At 39.5% G+C, this 20,440-nt stretch overlaps 1 protein-coding gene across 1 annotated transcript in view; it reads left to right on the top strand.

Moving 5' to 3' along the window:
- The window catches only part of PTPN13 (protein tyrosine phosphatase non-receptor type 13), a 129,893-nt gene that overhangs the window by 90,301 nt on the left and 19,152 nt on the right, over window positions 1–20,440 (top strand). The window contains 16 exon segments of the mRNA XM_050895323.1: window positions 3,580–3,906; window positions 3,909–4,002; window positions 4,175–4,272; window positions 6,218–6,271; window positions 7,521–7,613; window positions 8,962–9,069; window positions 9,821–9,952; window positions 10,342–10,808; window positions 11,798–11,926; window positions 13,870–13,963; window positions 14,803–14,888; window positions 15,761–15,923; window positions 16,858–17,072; window positions 17,162–17,260; window positions 18,764–19,125; window positions 19,321–19,495. Of these exon segments, the coding sequence (XP_050751280.1) occupies window positions 3,580–3,906; window positions 3,909–4,002; window positions 4,175–4,272; window positions 6,218–6,271; window positions 7,521–7,613; window positions 8,962–9,069; window positions 9,821–9,952; window positions 10,342–10,808; window positions 11,798–11,926; window positions 13,870–13,963; window positions 14,803–14,888; window positions 15,761–15,923; window positions 16,858–17,072; window positions 17,162–17,260; window positions 18,764–19,125; window positions 19,321–19,495 (2,696 nt within the window).

The raw sequence follows: 20,440 nt of genomic DNA on the forward strand, positions 1-20,440 counted from the left end.
CTTCAGAATCGCTGTCTAATTTGTGTGTATAATAGAAAGTGTAAAGGTGTTCTTTTTAGATGGAAAATATTAATTGGAGAATGCAATCATTGCAAAAACCCTCTGTACTAATTTCTTCACTATTGGGAGCAGAGCTCCCTTGGCTGGCTGGCCTTCAGCGCAGTCTGGAAGTGCTATTTTGGTCAGTCTGCCTGCTCATTCTTTCTTTGTTCCCTGTTTTTATCTGTCTGCATTCCAGTTGCTGTTAATCCAGGCTTCCACCAGCATAGCTGGGATGGAGTTTGACCCCATTGCTGTGGAGATTGTGATCTCTAATTTAAAAAAAAAAAAAAAAAAAAAAAAAAAGAGTGGGGAAAGGCATGTGGCAACTGTGCAGCCTTTTTTCTATTCTGTTGGGCTCAACCAACTTAGTGCAAAGAAATAGGACCAAGTGACTTAAAGCCTTTGTATCATTCTCTAACTTAGTGCTTGCTTATCCTGAACCACAAAGAAAAGCAGTACATGAAAGGCTTTCTTGGCTAGGCAAACTTGGTTGCTCTTACAGATGCAGTATGTGTTGTGCTTTGGGAGTCTGGAAGATAATAGTTTTGCTTCTGTGCAGTGCAGATCACTTGGAATTCAGAGGTCTCGAATTTCATCAATCATTCATAATCATAAGCAAATAAATCAGTATTATGGTTAATTCCATTACACTTGGTTATTAAAAATAAAAACAATTCATATAAAATGTTTGCTTTTGTCATAACTTTACTGATCTAAATTGATTAGCCGTGTTTCTCGTTCCTGCATATATATATGAATATAGCAATAGAGTTACTAGAATAATATTTTTAAAAAGAGAAAGTATTGTAATACAGGTAAGAGAAAACAATGATGAAGCAGCTAGTCAAAATAACATATTAATTATAAGTACTGCTTTTCTTTTGTTAGAGCAGTGAAATCCCAGACAGTATTTGGGAAGCATTATTCTTGGCCTGCAGAAGCATCAAGTATTTTTTTTTTTTTTTTCTCCAGAACCCTTAAAATGTCAGTAGAAACTGGTGGTTGGAAGTACTCAGCAAAACAGTAAAGAAAAGGGCAGGTGACAATATTATTAACTCAAGGCTGATCACCACAGGAAGTGTACATTTTGAAGGTTCCTTACTTAAAGACTGATTCTGGGTTAACAGCACAGTGAACACAAGCATGTGCCTGTAATGCTTGCAGTGTTCATGGGGTGGAGTAGCAGACTTGAGAAGATTAATATGCTTTGGAAGATTCTTTAGAAATACAGTATTACAGTGTCTTGCAAGACTCACCTTGATTTCAGCCAATGAATGGAGAAAATATTTTGAGACAAGGGAGAAGGCCCGGCATGCATAGTGACGGTGAAAAAATTTTCATGGAACATAACAACAGAGGATGGAGGTGTAAGGGAGAGCACTTTATAGCCCCTGTGATGTACCATGACATGTTTTTCACTTGTTGCACAATGTCTTCAGTGACCTGGGAGAAACCTTTTTAATACATGTATATCTAGTAGAAAGAATTAGGCTTGGAAAATAAAAGGAAAATGCCTCTTGAATAACATTCTTTCTGCATGAATAGAAAGAGATGAGACATAAAGTTAAAAAAAAAAACAAAAAAAAAAACCCAAACCCTAGCAATTTTATGGTATGTGAGAACGGAGACAAGCTATAAGATGAGGAATGATGGTTTCTTTTTTGCACAACTTCTGTGGCCATGCAGTGAACAGAACAAGCACTGAGTTTTAAGATGGATGTTTGGATTCCTGAAAGGGCATATAGAAAACCACAAAGTGAGGGTTAAGTCAGCCTTACGAAGGACAAGTTTTGAGCACGTGAGAATTTTCAGTTAAGGGGTTGGCAGAAGCTGTGAAAGGCCTAGTGTCTATATAGACAATGATGTGAAAGTACTCATCTGAAATCCATAGGGAAATCCTGTTTGGTGTTCACAGAGGTTAAGTACGACATCAAGAGAAGAGATCTTAGAATATTTTATTAAGGTACTCTTCCCCAGAATGGGAACACAACAAGAGCTTCATTGATAGCTTCTGTCAGAGTCAGGAAACTGAGCTTTGTGGGTCTCTGGTCTGACTAAGCAAAACCGTTCCTATGTAGCTCATCTAGTCTGTCTGGTGGCTATGGCTAGGGGAGGTATTTGGCGTGGGTAAGGAAGTGGTAGTTGTATACTAACTCACCTTTAAAAAGGACAAAAAAATACCTTCCACGACTAAATCTGTATGCCTATTATAGAGAAAGCATGAGTTACTGTTGCAGTAAATTCCTGCCCTAGGTATTGGAGGAAGGAATGTCTTTTGGAATGGCAGTGCTGAGGTTGCATTTGCCAAATACGCTTTTTAATGGTGAATCCTTCGGTGCTTAGTAGAGCTAATGGATGATGGTGTACCAAAAAGTAGCATTTGCCTGTCGAGTTACAGTGCAGCTTCCTAAAGCAGCTTATTTCCTAGCTGTATGTACAGTTTAAAAAAACACTAGTTAACCCTAAATCAGAAATATATATGCAGTTGAGGATTGCTTTTCCTCAGACTTCCCTGTGAAGTGACTCCAAGACATCAGTGAAGTTTATGAAGGGTTCAGATGGCCTGATTTCCTTTAAAGGCTCTAACCAGCAAACATGTTGCCACAGCTTATCAAGTTTCTGTGCGAGAGCCAAGCCACAGGAACTTAACTGCTAGCCTTAGGAGGCAGTTAGGCTAACAGAAATGAGCCCTGCTCATCTTTGCTCTGAATTAAGAGGGGTTAGGCTAAGTTGTGTTATCTTGCATTTGCTTTCAGCTAAGAACATCCACCCAGACAGTTCCCACGACTCAGCTGACAGTAATTTAATTACAATCCAAAACCTGTTACTCTCTCGTGCTTAAGGGAATCTTAGTTCATGAGTCAAAAAGTCTGGCAAACCCCAGTCAACTCTTTCTGTTGTGTGCTAAAACATTTAAGATGTTTCTGGCAGGGGAAGTCCCCAAGTGCACCTGAGTGAACTGATGCTCTGTAACCAGGTAGAGATGCTGCCAAGCCCCCACGACTTTGCAGCTGTACTGTAAGCATGTCAGGGACTCATGCGAAGAAAACTAAGCAGTGGATGGATGGAAGTTTAGTAGGATCTGATAGTGTAGAGGTGGGGAAGCCCTATTTGTTCAAATTCTGGAAAAGACTTGTATGAGCAGGTTAAAGGAAGTATAGTCTTCCAGGTCACTTGGCTTGAGGATATTATTTGCTTTGCAGAAAGAGATGATGTGCCTGTATATAAGGCACAGCAGTTTAACAGGGAATATGAGTCTTTAAACTAATAAGGGGATAAATATTCTGCTATTCTGTGTTTTTTGGACTTCAGTGTAGTAGATGGTCAGGTTAGTGTAGTGTCATGAACTCCAAACTTTGCTTCCTGAGCAAACTACATGGTGGTTGTTTGTATGTACCTGATGATGGAGCATCTAGAGAAAATATGCTTTGTGTGAGCTGGTTGTTTAAAATGCATACTTTACACAGGGAGGTCACACTACCTCTGCTGTATAACTTAAATTTGTTTGTTTTTTGTTTAAAAAAAAAAAATCCACAGAAAGGGCTTCATTCAGGAGCCTAAACCTTCATGCGGACTCTGTCAAAGGTTTCAATATGGGACGAGCAATCAGTACTGGTAGCCTGGCCAGCAGCACTTTGAACCGACTTGCCGTTCGACCTCTGTCTGTTCAAGCAGAGATTCTGAAGAGGCTGTCCTGCTCTGAGCTTTCACTCTTCCAGCCGCTTCCTGGCTCTTCAAAGGACAAGAACGAGAAGACTCCGTGGGAGGAAAGACCCAGGGTTATGAGCAAGTCGTTTCACGATCTGAGTCAGAGCCACATCTCGGTTTACCCCCCGAGGAAAAATATTATTACTGCTTTGGACTCTTCCCCCAAAAAATAGAAGACATAATGGGAAGAGTCTTTCAGCAAATGCCAAAATTTGATACTGGATCAACAGCAGGAGCATTAAAACTGAGCAAGTAAGAGTCTCTCTGACCGCTCTGCAATATCTTTGTGTACAGTCAATGTACATTTTGCATGAGTTTTGATTTATTATTCATACCATTATTTTATTACATTGATCCTTCCCTTCCCTCTCCCAACTTCCTCTTCCCTCTGTCTGGTTTTCCTTCTCTCCTTCTCCCCTTTAAGTTCAAAATCTCATGCAGGTTTAAGTAGAAGCCCTGAAAGAAAGAAAAATGAATCAGACTCATCATCCATTGAAGATACCGGACAAGCCTATGTTGTAGGTCAGCATGCAAAAAATAATATTACTATATTTACTAACTAACCTCTAAAATTGCTTTGGGTGTAATGCTTTGATATGTTTATTAACTGATGGTAATATTTCGATTTGAAAAAGGGAGCAGAGTATCACATGTTAAAGTAATCCAGGCCAATTGCCTGTTGTTCCTGAATAATTGTTGCAATGAATCAAAACAATTCTCCTTCGGACAACACCAGTCTGTACACAGGTGTGCAAAGTATTAGTACTTGACAGTAAAAGCTGTTCCAGAAAACATCTTCCATTTTGTCACTTCAGAGTGCCGTTTTATTGTATAGATCTTTTAATAATTTGCTAGTCTTCACAGTCTTTTTGTCAAGCTTGAACTTTTTCAGTGTTTTCTGTGGAAAGGGTGCAGGGAGTGATTTTTGGAAGTGGACTCAGTTTGGCATAAGATGGCTATTGGCTAGTACCTCTGAGCAGTAACTGCACAGTTCTTTTTTGTTTGGTCTCATTTGGATATAATAAATTAGGTACAATTTTTTTGCAGTGCATTGGGTGTTTCACAAAAACACTCTTATAATGAGCTCAGCCAGACGTACTTACTCCATTTTCTTGGCAAGGATTGGACTGCACACAAATAGTCTTACTAGGCAGTAAAAATACAGAGTTCACATTAAAAAAAAAAAAAAAAAGATTCAGAGCAACTAAATAGACTTAAACTCGCATGTTGGGTTATTGTACGTTAATTTTTAATATCTGTTTCTGGTTATGGGAGGTTCCCTGTTATAATAATAGAAACTACGACTGAAACATTTCCAGCCTTAGCTTGCTTTTGTTGCTTTGCTTTTGCTTAATATTAAAATACCGATTAGTTACAGAACATCAGAAAAAGTGGAAGAAGGTTAAGTTTATGGGGGTCGGTATAAACAAACTTGCAAAAAAACCTGAACAAAACAAAACCAAAAAAACCCAAAACAAACCAACCCACAAAAAAACCCCAAAAAACCAAAACATTGTGTGACATACAAACACTTACTGCATCTGCCCCCACTGCACTTGAAACCAGGACTGACTTGGGAACCATGCTTTTTCAGTACCAAGAGCATAAGTTACTGAAGAGTGAGATGAGGTATGCAGTTTCTGTAGTGACTGTTTGCAGCCATTTATCCTATGCTTTTAGCTTTACAATTAGTGTTATCATATGCTTACCCATAATCTTCTGGGCAGCAATTCTGATAAGGATCTTAGCTACATGTCAGAAAGTCCTGCTGAATCACACTGCCTGTGCTGGGGGACACACATTCTTTGCATGATGAAACTTATCAGCTGAAACTTTAGGGTTCAGAGGTTTGGAAAAGGCCAGGACTGCTTTCCTAAGAAGCTTGAATTATCTTACCTCATTTACTTTCATAACTTAGTATATTTATTATTTTATCCTCTTTAAAGTATGGCCACATTTGCTTGGCATTGATCATTCCAAAGAAAATATGATTCTATATGCAAACCAATTTAAATAGAAATACTTGGTTCAAATTGCTTGCTACTGCAGCAACTTACTTGTTACTGTACAAAATCTTACAAGACTCCTGTTGTGTTGGTTTATTAGGTTAGGCATATTCATCCAATCCTGTTAGAAAATTTAGTCTTTAACTTGGTTTCTTAAAGATCCATTAATTTTATCTGAAGTTAACAGTGGTTGTAAAGGCCAATCTGTCCTTTCTTTAATTCTTTGCCTTTGCATGAGCTGCCATCTATCTGAACCTTGAACTACAACCAAAGTACATGAGTAATTAGGATTTGCTAATCCAAAACTACTTTCATGTTTATTCATTTTTAAAATAATTGAGTAACCTGATACTGTGAATGAGCTCATGTGTACTGTGTAAAGTCTGAAATACTTCTTGGTAGCTTTCATATTTTTTTTAAAAAATTGATAACAGTGTCTAATATTTCCATTCATGTCACAGACGTTAGCATGAATACTTCGGGAAATCTTCTGTCATCGACACTGTTAAAAGAGAGTGGTAAGTTGGTAAATAACATGCCTATAGAATTAATTCAGTCAGTTTGTGAAGCACTTGTCAAGTGCTTCACTGTTCCACCTGTCCTGTTTCTTCACTATTCTTAAATCAAATACCTGTCCTAGTTAGTTGGCTAGGACCTTTTCCTAAATACAATTCCTAATATTTCTTTTGGATTGCTTCTTGGGGGAGATTTTGACATCCGTGTGTAATATTTTTCAAATATGAATAGTGTCTGTTTAGTTTGAGACTTGAAGGGTGCTATTATCTAACATACCATGCTCTTCAAAGCTCATTTCCCTTACTTGTGAACTTACTGGTTCTGTAGAGCCTGAGAAGACTGTGTTTTCTTTTTAGTTCTTTAACTCTTTAGGTTTGACTTGGTTTTGTGGGAGAAAAACTCCTTCTCCAGGTGGTGCAGTCTGTTGCACTCTCTTGCACCACTGTTTTCTGCTTGTACCAGTGTGTAGAGCTCAGTAGGTTTCTGCTGTTGTAGAATTGCATTTTCCACTTAGGGCGAAAGTATGCCGGGCACTCCAGACCAAGTGAGTTGTATCTTCTCTAGGTAGGAAATTCATGAGTTCAGACTTACAGTATTTTGGTGTTTCCTGAAGTTTCAGGAGATTTTTTTTTTTTTTTTCCCCAAATCATGCTCCTTCTGTCTTGTAAGGGCCTGGGTCTACTTCAGCCTGTTGGGAACCCTCAGGAGTCACATAAATCTATTGTGAGGGTATTCAAATTTTGGAAGAGGCAGAATCAGCAGCCTGTAGAGTTGCAAATGAGGAAATAGATTTAAACCAGATAGCTTTTAGTAGATGTTTCTGCTGTTGGTTGTTTTTTAATGAAGGACCACCATTAAGAGAACTCACTGAGTAACCTTTTATGTCCTGCCTACCTGAGCAGGGCACACAAACACAGATCTAAATACTTTCCTGAACTGCGACTAATAAATTTGAAGATTCTAGGGCTCAGTTGTGTGGTGACTCCAAGAGACTATGCTAGATGCTTTTCTTGGGAGGAATAAAAGATTTTAACCGCTGAAGATGGGAGTGAGTTATAACAGTGGTGGTTTTTGTTTTTTTGTTTTTTTTATTCGGACATGGCTTGGAAGATGAAAGTTGGACCCACTAGTTCAGAACAGCTTTTCAGGTTATCAGAGAAGTAATCTTTTTTAATGGAATAGAACTTCAAGGCAAACCTGAAGGGAAGCATTCAGGTAGTGTCTGATCACGAAATGTTGGCTTTTCAGTTGACTCTCTGCAAACAACACAGAACAGAGTTGCGTCACCAGAAAGAGAGATCACTTTGGTGAACTTGAAAAAGGATGAAAAATTGGGCTTAGGTAAGTGGCTTGAAAATTGTTGTTGTCATGTGTGTTCCTAGAAGCCAAAAACAAATAAAGTTTTATGGTCTGTATTTAAGTATTTATTGTAGGACTGAGGAAAGCAGTGCAGACAGTAGCTGGATTTCAAAGGCACTTAAGATGCTGAAGCCTGGACTTACTTGATAGCGCCTGCTACTGATTTGTTGAGTGACGTTTAGCAAGTCTGTTTCTCAGTTTTTCCATATTGTAAGTGTAGGATAATATTTATATTGTGAACTAGTCATCATAAAAGTTGGCCTTGAAAGTTTACCTCTGTGTTCAGGCACAAGATTTTTGTCTATGTGGACACCTTGCAGCTGTGACAGCTTGAAGGCTTTAAATAAAAAAAAGACATTATAAAGCCATTATGAGCTAATTGTGGAGTGTTTTTCTTACTTCTATAATATCATCAGATGGAACACTAATTTGAGGTTTAAGGAGCCTGGAAGATGAGATATTTGCATTCCATTCCTTCTTCTACCACTGAGTTTTTTCATAAACCCACATAATTTTTCCTTGTATGAGTAATGAATCATTTGGTGTCAGTATTGTGCTTTAGAGAGGCTCTCTAAAGTGTCCTTAAGGACATTGTTCTGCCTGTCATTCAAAATAGGACTGTTGCATAAATTTGAAGAGGGGAAAAAGCCTACAAGACAATATTTAGTGTTTACGCTGCACAGTAACGTAAGAGTTGACCAAAAAAGACAGAAATTCATATGAAATGCACAGTTTCTTCTCTTTCTTCCCCATGCAGTCTGTGGTATTTTGCTGTTTTAGCTAGAATAGAGAAGACCTGATATCTTCTATTTTCTGTTTTTTTCATCTTGAACATCCTTCCCAGGTTTACCTGGTAGAATTATCAGAAATAGATTAGAAGCCTCAAAAGAAAACAGGGAGTTGAAAAACTCAGTTCTTAAGACCAGGGTCAAACATTTAGGTGAAGCATCTAACAACGGAGAAAACCAGAAATTTTTAAGTAAGAGAAAATACATTTCATCTGATCAGCGAATGTTCATTTAATGTCATCTGTTTGTGCATGTGTTTCTCATGCCACAGTTGTCTTTTGTAGCCTTTGCTGGAGTTTTCTGGGAAGCCAGCTAGACAAAGTCTGAATCACTTGCTCAAAAACAGAGAATGCAATAAAGCTTAACTAAAAAAGCTTTACCATTTACTTTCATGTAGACTTCTTTGAGATACATAGTTTTCTTTTACTTTACGTTTATTAGAATGACTTAAGTTTTTGTCCATTCTGAAATATGGACTTGTATTGTGTTAAGTTACACTGTGATCACTGACATTTTTGCCTGCTTTGGGCCTTTTTTAATAGGCTTTCAAATAGTTGGCGGAGAGAAGACGGGGAAACTTGATCTGGGAATTTTTATTCATTCAGTTATTCCTGGAGGGCCAGCTGATTTGGAAGGATCTCTAAAACCAGGTGAATAGTGTAAATAAGAAGTGTATACATGAAAGAAAATACCAAACACGTACGTAGTACCATTTCCATCTATGGCTGCAGATGTCAGTCCCTTACAGATGCTGACCTTCAGTTACCTTCTGGATAATTTCTGAAAACTGGTGATACTTCTTTGTTAAACTATACGAAAACAAAAATCATTCGAATCAAAGTAAAAATGATAAAGCTTGAAGTAGCAGAAAATTAAAGTTACATGTAAAGATAAGGGCTTTATTTGCTATCGTCTCTCTATAGAAGATTTGTAATTTCAGTTTTTTAAAACTCCAAATCCATACTTTGATTTTGGAAAAAGTGAATGTAACCATATAGCTACTATGGGTGGGGCAGGGGGGGAAGAAAATTTATTTAGTATCTGCTTTTTTTTGTTTGTTTCTTTTCATTTTAGTCTGTGCCTTGAACTGAACTGCATATTGCTTATTTCACTTCTTGATTTTTGCTTTTGCATCCGTTTTTCTTACAGCAGAAGAGAAGGTAGAAATCATAATATGGAAAGGTTTGGCAGGTTTAAAAAGAAATATTCATAACCAGTTCTTGTGGTTTGTTTTGGGTTTTGTTTTTTTAATTATGAGGGTTTCCTATTCCAGCATCACTTGAATTTTAGTAATTTTTAATCTATGCATTGTGTGGAGATTTTCAGACCTGTACTTCACATTCTCACTGATGGATAAAAATGTAGATGTTAGATTGTATCTGAACAAACCCTTTTGTGCAGGACACCGACTAATATCCGTAAATAGCACAAGTTTAGAAGGCGTCAGCCACCATGCAGCATTAGAAATTTTGGAGAATGCACCTGAAGACGTGACACTTGTTATCTCTCAGCCCAAGGACAAGCTATCCAAAGGTACGGAGAGAAATATTCCTTATTATTAAAGAGTTGTTCTTTGAGTTTGAGCACTCTGCCTTTTCGGACACCTTTTTGTAAAGTACTTTCTGTGTTTCTTTAAAATACTAATCTAATCAACTGAGATAGCCATAAAACATCACCCTCACTGCAGTCACTTCTATAAGCAACCCCAGCTGGAATATGTTTGAAATTGTGTTCTGAGACTGAACGAAGAAGTGTGTTACAGTAACCTTTGGTGAGGACACACCGGTTGCATCGTAAACAGAAAGTGTTCTGCATAATATGAATGGGTAAAACCTTATGTGGTTGTAAGCTGAGAAATTTGTGTCATACTGCAGATAAGATGTTACCAGCTACTGATGACTGTCTTGTCTCCTGGTTTTCAGCATCGTCTAACGCTGCACACATCAGTAATGGAACCAGGGGTTATTTAAGGAGGCCATCATCAGTGCAGGACAATGAGGCAGAGTCCTCTTCAGAAGAACACAACCGGTCCCGTGGTCACCAGAGGCCTGTTTCGGGGAGTTTGTCTGGTTTGTCAGGAGGCAAGCGGGATGGAAGTGTGAGCTCCCAGGATTCCAGAACTGAGAGTGCCAGCCTGTGTCAGAGCCAGACAGCCAGCTTCTTTGGCAAACGTGCAAGTGGTAGAGCCCAGCAGGATCCTCAGCATTACAGTGATTCCCAATCTGGGCTTTCTAAAATGAATGAGAAGAGAAGATCCTCATCTGACAGTACTCGAGCAAAAAATAAAAGGCCTGGGGTAGTGGAGTCTGTGGAATATTCTGACCGAGGGGATTCTGACATGGATGAAGCAACTTATTCCAGCAGTCAGGAGCAACAGCCGGCTAAAAAGGCATAGTGTATTTCATATTAATATTTCCCATCAGTATAGTAGTGGTAGTGAAATAGCTGACTGTGGGTGTGAATAAGGTGAAAGGATGTGGGGGAAGGACAGCCTAGCCTGCAACTTATCCTTCTAATGGCAAATGTGAATAGCTAATTTCTAACAGTTTGGTGATTTTGTTCAAAATAAATGGAGAAAGTCACTCCTGTAACTTGAAACAACTTCCCAGCTTTCCAATGTCACAAGATGGGCATGTCTTACTAGAGGCAGATTGTGCTTTGGGATGAACGTATAGTGCACTTGTTGATTCTGTAGAAAACCTCCTTTCAATTCTGTGTGTTTGTCCAATATGATCATAGTCTAGTGACCACCCCTAGAGGTAAGTTTATTCACCTGGCAGATAAATTAAGTTTTTCCTAGATTAAAGTAGTGGTGATGCATCTGGAATGGGTAGCAGCAGAACTCTTTGTGTTTTGGGATTGATCTAATACATAGAAAACTGCTCTTGTGTAGTGAAGTTCAGCAGTGAGCCATGCTCTGAAGAGACAGCTTGCTACTTCACCTTTCTGAAAGTACACTATGGCAAGTACTGCAAATTAATTCCTAACTTGCAGTGATTCCTCTTTTCAGCTGATGGAGGTTAGTCAATCAAGTTGTGGCAGCTCCTGCAAATTAATCCAACAGACCCTAGGCTGCTGTAATACTGAAGTACTATAGTTTCTGTGTTCTGTGACCAACTCACTTTGACAATAAAGACTTGGCTGCTGAAGGCCAAGCATATTTCTGTGCTAAACCTGTTCAATGGCAGCAATGGAAGAGTTAAAACAATGAACCTTATGAGTCTTACTAATTGGTACTCTGCCATGTGGACTCCTTTTGGCTGCACCTGTCTCAAAAACACACCCTTTAGGATCTTAACTGTGAAATTCTGTTCTAATGACAAATCATTCTCTCTGTTTTGTTTTGTTTCGTTTCCTTTTTTTTTTTTTTAAATAAAGGAATCTTCCTCAGTGAATACAGCAAACAAAATGAATTCTAAAAAGGTTACTGCAACACTTCTTAAACCTGGAGATATCTTTGAGGTTGAACTAGCCAAAAAAGATAACGGCTTGGGAATAAGTGTCACGGTACTGTTTGACAAGGTTTTTAGATGTTTTCTCTTTTTCTCTAATCCCAGCAACCCATTAAATTGCTAAATTACAAGGAAGCAAAATATTTTCTGGAGTCACTGTTAAGTATATAGTTTTACTGATGTGTGATTTAATCTTACCAAAGCTGAAAAGTAATACTATTTTATATCCCTTTTCTTGTCATCTGCCCTTAAGTAACTCTTGTTTGTTGTTTTATGGTGGAGCCCCGAAGTCCTAATAGAGTCTTATCACAGACACTGCTTTATGAGTACAAAAAGCAAGATGGTCTTTGTCCCTTGCTACCTAATAATGTGGCACATTTACAAGGGAGAGGAAATAAGACCTTCCCTGACTGGCATCACAGGCAGTGGAAGCAGTAGTGTTACTTAAGAGTATCTACGCACATTCTCACACATATACCGTGTTCAGCGTTCTCCCTCTGCTGGATAAAAGGCAGAAAGCAAAAAAACTACTTAAATCCAAATAAGACCTGGCTGACACTGCTTCCACTTCTTAGTGGACTAATTTCTCTTCGGGTTATAAAATTTTGAAGGTAGTTTACATGTAGGGCCTGCCATACTGCAGAGTGGCACTTCAGGGAGGAAGAGAATGATTTATAACAGAGATGCACACGTTTTTCACTGCTCCTGTTCTTGTATTGTGTTCAAAAATACATTATCTCTGGTTGATTGATCGCCAGACTACACAATAATTTGAAAAAGGAAAAGTTGCTTAAATTATAACAATAGAGAGCAGTTATTAGCTGTAATTCAAAACTGGTGGCTTTCACTGGCTGTTTATACCTAAAACTAAGTTGGCCTTTTCCCAAATGTTGCCATACGGATAGGCATGTAGGTGGAGTGCCAATTCACAAGCCTAGCACTGTTTTCATATATATGGCTAGTATTCTAAGAGGAGCAGAATGAAATTCTATTATTTTAGCATTCCAGTCTATTCAAAGTCTTATTGCTTTATCAGGCTTATAACTTGAGACAGCTGGAGGAGCAAAGGTTCAGCAGGAGTTGGTTATTGAACAGCATCAAGCCTGCTGTATGCATGCATTGGCTTTGTAGAAAATGTTAGAAGATGCCAGCTGATGCAAAGATTTCCCTTAAAGGATGACCAAGTGGTATCTTCATTGACCTTTGCTTTTTCAGCCTCCATTCAGCCCCTTGCATTGCTATCCTGTACAGTGGTGAAAAGAAGAGGTGTACAGTTAGCTCTGTGTTTTAAGTTTTCACATGTAATGCTGTGTGCTTTGGGAGTGAATGTTAATACACCGTTGGTCTCCCTCTTCCCTCCAAGTTTGTGGAGAAGCACTGATAGCAAGAAGCAGCAGCAAGCCAGAATCATACAATGGTTTGGGTTGGAAGGGACCTTTAAAGATCATCTAGTCCAACCCTTCCCTGCAATGAGCAGAAACACTAAGGCCCTCCAAAAACAATGCCATTTGAGCTTGAGCAGATTTTTTCAGCTTAGACCTTCAAACTTGTGTGAGCTGAGAGAAAGCAGCACTCCTTAGTTTCCTGTTACATCAGAGAGGGTGTACTGGAGCAGGACACTGCATGGGTATGCATCTTCTGCTTTGGCATGCTGTGCTCTCACACATCTCTGAGCTTTGATATGCGTGCAAGCATGTAAAGTCTGGCATAATGCAGACATGTTTCTGCTGAAGGACGTTTATTTGTTTTGGGTGCATTTGCATTGTGATGCATCGTGTTTTTACAATCTTCCCACCCCAACTTCATTCGTAATAAATTGCATGACTGCGAAAACATGCTTTGTGTAACATTTTGGTTTTGATAGTTTGGCTGTTCTTTTTACATGCCAGTAGCCCAAGTGCTTCCTGAGTACAGTTTTCCTTGTGTGACACTGTGTTTAATTACTAAGTATTCTAACTGCAAAAAGACTAACAAATCTTATTTTTGCTTTCCATTTAGGGCGGTGTAAATACTAGCATAAGGCATGGTGGTATTTATGTGAAAGCGATTATTCCTAAGGGAGCAGCTGAAGCAGATGGCAGAATAGAAAAAGGTAGTATTTCAGTTCTTTCAGTTGGGACTCTTAATGTGAAAAAAGGGCAGATAACTGTCTGTGGTGGACTTGATGATGCACTGGGGCCTAGAAGCTAGGAACTCTGTTTGCCTCCTTTCATTGTACCTTTTTCACTGAGAAGAGGAGCTGTTTCTCTAAGCTACTGCATTTGCAGTTGTCATTTTGAATGTTGCCTTGACAGCTAATTCTGCAGGTGAAGATTAAAAAAAAGTGTAGAACAACTGCAGAACCAACAGAAAAGTGCTGAGACTGTGGAAGGGAAAAATAGGAGATAGGCTGCAGGATTATTTTTTTTTTTTTTTCCCCCATAATGCAGCCTGTGTTAATGGAGAACACTTCTCTGTTCCAGCCATGGAGGTAGCGGGCTTTGTATTATTTGTGGCCTTCTTTCTTGGCATGCTGGGCAACTCAATACAGAAAATCACTGTAATTGTTACGGCTTTTCTTGTTCGTAAGCCAAGCCACATTCTTTACTGAAGTGAGAATTCCCACTGTAGACTAAGATTTGTTTTTAATAAAGAGTCTAGTCTGAGCTTTGTAGCAGGCTATCATTCTGATGGCTAACGCTAGTTTTGACATGGGGTTATCCCACAGAATCATAGAATCGTTTAGATTAGAAAAAACCTTTCAGATCATTGAGTCCAACCGTGTACTTTAGTTGCAAAGTTCTCTTCTTGACTCAGAGTGTGGAGGGAAGGGAGAATTTACTTCAATAATTGTCCTTGTTAGCTGAGACTTGACGGTTTCTGTGCATCGTATATGTTTTATAGATGATGTTCTGCCTACTTTTTCTTAAATTATTAATTAATCATTTGTAGGTGACCGTGTGCTCTCTGTCAATGGGATTAGTTTGGAAGGTGCTACCCATAAGCAAGCTGTTGAAACGCTGAGAAACACTGGGCAAGTAAGTGGCTGCTGGTTCTACTCCTATGTGTAGTAAACCAGATCTTCAAGAGTGAAAAGAGGTAAAGGAACCTGAAGACTGGAATTCTCCCCAATGTCCTGGTTGCTTTAGGGGTGCTTTCTTAGACTCCTTGGCTTCCTGGGCCTCGAGTCTTGCTGCTCACCCCAGTGAAATTCTGGCTTTGTGTGCGGGTGAGAGGTCTGCATGGAATTGGTTTCTCCTTGTCCCTGGGTTTCATAGGAAGGAAGCCCAGGTGCACGGGTTGGAAAGCAGCTGTAGCGGCTTGCTACAGACAGGTCCCAAATCTGAACCACTGAGGAGAAAAGGGCCTCCATATATGCAGCTGTGTTTGCATGCTGTGTCAGTAGCTTTACTCAAGTAAAGCTTGGCCTTTTTGGATAGTGCTTCATTCTGTCAATGGTGTCTCCTCATTTAATAGTGCTATTTATGCCAGCTGTTTCGTATGTGGAAGTACATGAACACCTGAAAATAGCCAGTGAATGTACGCATTCAGAGCTGCTAAGGACTACTATTTGTGCTCACTTTATAAAATGCTTTTAACTCTGTTCCCTGTATACATGTGAAAATGACACTGTCTTTGACGCTTCTTAACCCCCTCACAGCCTTACTGGAAGAAAACCCTTTCTGACTGTGTTGGCAAGTATCTTGCAAGTCCATTAGTGTATTTTGGAGGTTGTCACTTACAGCCCTTAAAATAAGGAACAAATGGAGGATGGGTGAGGAGGGAGGTGTCTATAAAGTTTGCTGGTGTAAAACTTAGGACCCTGACAAGTTAGAAAGAAACATGTACTCTAGACTGTGCTATCTCCATGACCATTGCCAGTTAACTGGAGAATGTTTCATCTCTTTAGGTGGTGCATCTGCTGCTGGAAAAAGGTCAGCTTTCAGTGGCCAAGGTTCATGCTCCAGTAACACCACAATGCACGCCTCCAAATCAGGTGGGGCAATATGAGCCACAGGAGAAATCAGCGACAAAAACTACAAATGCCAAAGATTACAGCTTTGTCACTGCAGGTCAGGTCACATAGGACAATTGTCTGAACTTTCAAAGCATCCTTTAGTTTTTATAATATTTTTCTTCAAATGTTCTGTAGAATAGAAAGACAGACAGGAGAAAGAGCTGGTAGGAATCTGTACCAAGCCCCTGCACATAATGCAGTCTCTTCCTTTTTGTGCTGTTGCATTTGTTTTTAAGATTTTCTTTCACATCTTGGTAACTTTGTTTAGTTACTATTAACTGTTTGCTCTCTCACTGTTCCTTGTTTCCCAATTTCACCAGCCTTGCAGGCCAGGGCTATAGCAAGGTTGGAGTAAAAGGGGTGCTTCTATCTCTGGTGCTGCTAAGGAGTGCCAAGGGGAGGTTAAGATACTCATATAAATGAGAGCTTCTGTAGGTCCTGTTGTTCCTGTCTAGATGAGAGAAGATATCAAGAGCTGGATGAAGAGAGAAGAGGGATTTGTGTAGCTGACTAGAGGTTGGCATATTTCAGCTTCTCTTGCTGGAGACCTGTGAAAGGGGAGGGAAGCCTGCCCAGATGGGGAAACCACTGCAGATACCTTTTGGTCTTCCTGCATGGGATTTATCCTGTCTGCCAGGAACTCCAGTTGCTGCTCTCACTAATGTCTCATCAGTGGCCAGAAAGGTTGTGTCACTCTGTGCTTTAACAGGCTCCTTAATGGACTTCCTGGGGAACAGTATTTTGGAGACACCCTGGCTTTCTGCATAGTGTGGATGTTGTCAGGGCACGCCAGCAGACAGAGAAGTCATGATCAGCTTTTTGTCCTTTTTAACTTGGAGGGATCTTTTAGATAATGCTTGTGTTCAGTAAAGTGGAAGAACCTTGTGAGAGGAAGAGTGTGCATTGTTATGTCTGGAGTAAGAGCACCAGCCACTTTTTTTCATGGCCAACGTGCTGTAGGAAATAATAAGTTAACGTTTCTTTTGCAGAGAACACATTTGAGGTAAAGCTGTTGAAGAATAGCTCAGGCCTTGGGTTCAGTTTCTGCCGTGAAGACAACCTTACCCCAGAGCAACTGGGCTCAACTATTGTGAGGGTGAAAAAGCTCTTCCCTGGGCAGCCAGCCGCGGAAAGTGGGCAGATAGAAATTGGGGACGTCATTCTGAAAGTGAATGGGGCATCGCTAAAGGGTTTATCCCAGCAGGTTTGTATCTTAGTAGTGTAACTCATGCTGTGGTAGTCCTGAAAGTCTTGGGGATCTGTGTCTAATAATGCATCCCGCTGTGGCCATAGGAAGTCATCTCTGCTCTGAGGGGAACATCTCCAGAAGTCTCTCTTCTCCTTTGTCGGCCACCATCTGGTATACTACCAGACATCGATCCTTCTTTGTTGGTAAGGTGTATGGCATATGATTTTTAAATTTTTTTTTAATTGCTATTTGAAGGTTCATTTATTCGATCTGGTGGGTGGGTTAGTTAAATGCAAGATGCAGATGGAAAGATGGGGAGGGTGCTCACAGGAAAGTGGCTCTTATCGTAAATCCCTCAGGAGTGTACTAAGCATTTTGTGGAACTGTGAAAAGAATGCAGGGCTTTAATAATTTCCCCCCCCCTCCATTTTGTGGCTTAAGACATTGGAAATTGGCTTAATACACTGTTTCTGTGGCAGGAGTTTCCTTCCAGCCCAATGGTTTGAAGTTGATCTCAAATAGAAATTGGATATTTCTGTAACATATGTGAAGAATATTCTGCGAAACACCAATTTGTCTGGTTTTTATGCATGTAAAACCAGGGAAAAGATTGCCATATTTACTTACTGGAAATTAGAGGTGTCCCAAAGAATATTTTTGAAACGGTCCAATAAGTAAATTGAAAGACCAGAAGGCCTTTTTAGGATACTTGGAAGAAGTGGAAATTAAATGTGTTTCAGCAAAAGAGAATGTAGAGGGGAATTTGCCTGAAAAGTAGGCTTTCCATAATACAGGAAAGCGTAAAACTAATGGAGACAAGTCTTCAATTTAAGTTATTTTAATATCATTTTCAGACAATAAAAACCATTCAAGTCTGATGACAGAAACTTAAATGTACAAATACAAATTTAAGTGAAGTTAAAATTAGAGTAAAAGATAAGCAACCAAACAAAATAATAATACAAATAACCAGTCCTGTAATGAACCTGTTTGTAGTATGGAATAACTTCAATAAAACAGCACATATATTAAGAGAAAAACCAATAAACAAATGACAATTTTTGTTTATAACATTATCACAAATCAGTGTGTTCATGAACACAAGAATTTGGCCGTAAAAACGTAAATGAAGCCTTTAAACTTTGTGTGTCTGCTAGCTGACATCATTCTTGGGAGTATGTGATTATTGGCAAAACTGTTCTTCATTCTCATGGGAGTTAATAACTTGGCTGAACAGTCTCCCTTTGGTGTAAATTATCATATTTTTTGTAGTCTGTTATGTAGCTTTTTGCATGAAAGCTTGCCTGTTTCCCTCCTGTGTGAGATTAGTTTGACTTCAGTTGCACTGTAAGCGTCAACAGTGTGTTCTGGTTGGAAGGGATTTCATGGTAATTGCCTAGATGACTGCTGGGCATAGCTTAAAGGCATCTGTCAGTAGGCTTTCCGAGGCTAAAGCCAAGAGTATATTTGTTTTCCTTAGATGAATTTACAGTTCTTTAGCAGTATATGTTTCAAAGTTTTGCACACCTTGTCTTGGCCAAGTTGCATTGAACTTGGTGAAACCATGCTATGATACACAGTTGAGGCAGCATCTAAATGGAAGGAGCGACTGACTAATTGCTTTTGGTAATTTTATGCACTCTTTGCAACTTCCTTTTGTCATCAAAACTGGAGTTTGATGAATTAAATGTCCTTGCTCTCTGTAGACTCCCATCCATTCACCCCAACAAGTATTTCCAGATGTTGGCAGAGAAGTTTGTGGTCCATCAAATGGAGAACAAGGTGACAGCTCAGATGAAAATGAAACGACTGATCTGAGCAAGAAAAGGCTAAAATCTCCCTCTAGAAGAGACAGCTACAGTGACAGCAGCAGGAGTGGTGATGAGGAGGTGATAGACTTGCCAGCACAGGTGGGCCTTGGCTGGAGTTCTGCGCTATACCAAACTTCAGATGAAGCTATGACACAGGCGCTTAGTCAGTATGAGGCACACGGTGGTCAGGAGGAGGCTGTTCACACCATCTTATATTCTGATCAAGAGGCTCCTAGCAAGTCAGAGCTTGAGGACAGGTATGCTGTTTATAATGATCCTTGTAATGTTGCAGAAGGTGTTTACAAAAATAGTTTGTTGGACCTATTCATAGAAATACTTCTTTTGTTTTGCTTTTTAGATCTGCATAAAGTCAATATTGGTCCATATATTCATTTATGGGTGACAGCCATGTTGTACAAACTGATCCTTGTTTTCTGCTTGTTTATCTGTAGTAATCTGCCATTGGATTTGCCATTGATCCCAACCTGTAGAACTGTTCCTGATGTTACCACATCTGTTTTAATAAATGACTGTTATGCTACTCCTGCTTCTGAGCTGACTCCACACCTGGGAGGAATGGATTCGTTACTCAGCCAGTTGGAAAAAAATGCTGAAGAATATGAGCCAGTAATTTACTATTTCTGTCTTCCAGTAGCATAAATGTACCTACTGCTGTGGCCAACTGGAAGTTGTTTTAGCCATGGTGTTGGGAGTGACTGGATAAAAGTTAGGCATATTAGTTTACAAATGGGATAGTTGTAGGTTATACTTGCACTAACCTGGGTGTATGCCTTATAAATGGCACACATACATGTGCCATTTGTAACCAGTGAACTGCAGCTGTTCATACAAATGTCTGCAGGCATTTTCTGTCTGGGCTCTTGAGTTGATACATTTCCCTCTGTGAATGTGAAGGCATCCATGTGTACATAGGTAGATGTGTATACATCTATTTCATGTATCATTTCAGCCTGGAAAACTTGGCATTAAATATTTACCTACCTCTAAACCATGTACTCAGATGAAGCTTAAACAGCAGATACCTTGCTTCTGCCCTGTTAGTTTTCTGTGTGGTTGTTCAGAGATCAGAGGATAAATCGGGGCAGCAGGGACATCAGGAAACCCTGTCCTTTGCTACATTTATATCTATGAATCCCAAAGACTTTCTGCTCTGCTGCAAAATGCAGCATATTTTTGAGACTCTTCTGAGATAGCTTCTTGCCACCCCAGAAATGTGTTGTGTATCAGAAGGGACTGCAGCTTCCATATTCTCACATAATCTATTCGCAGATTGGAAAAAATGAAAATTGAGCCTTGATATGTCTCAATTGTGAGGGTCTTTCAGGTTATAAAGCTATTCTAGCCCATACTCCATTTTGACAAGAAAGAAACTGTCCTTTTCTTAGTCCCTTCTTCAGAAGTTTTTCTCAAACCTTCCTGCTGCTCTGTGTGTTTCTATGCAAATGAGGCAGATCTGTATCTTTCAAATCAAAATTCATGCAAATTAAAATAGGCAAAACATGTCCATGTGTTCAGTTCCGAGATTAGCTAAGGTATTGTATCTCATTGTAG

The sequence above is a fragment of the Gymnogyps californianus genome, chromosome 4 (assembly GCF_018139145.2).
Source record: "Gymnogyps californianus isolate 813 chromosome 4, ASM1813914v2, whole genome shotgun sequence".
Taxonomy (NCBI): Eukaryota; Metazoa; Chordata; class Aves; order Accipitriformes; family Cathartidae; genus Gymnogyps; species Gymnogyps californianus.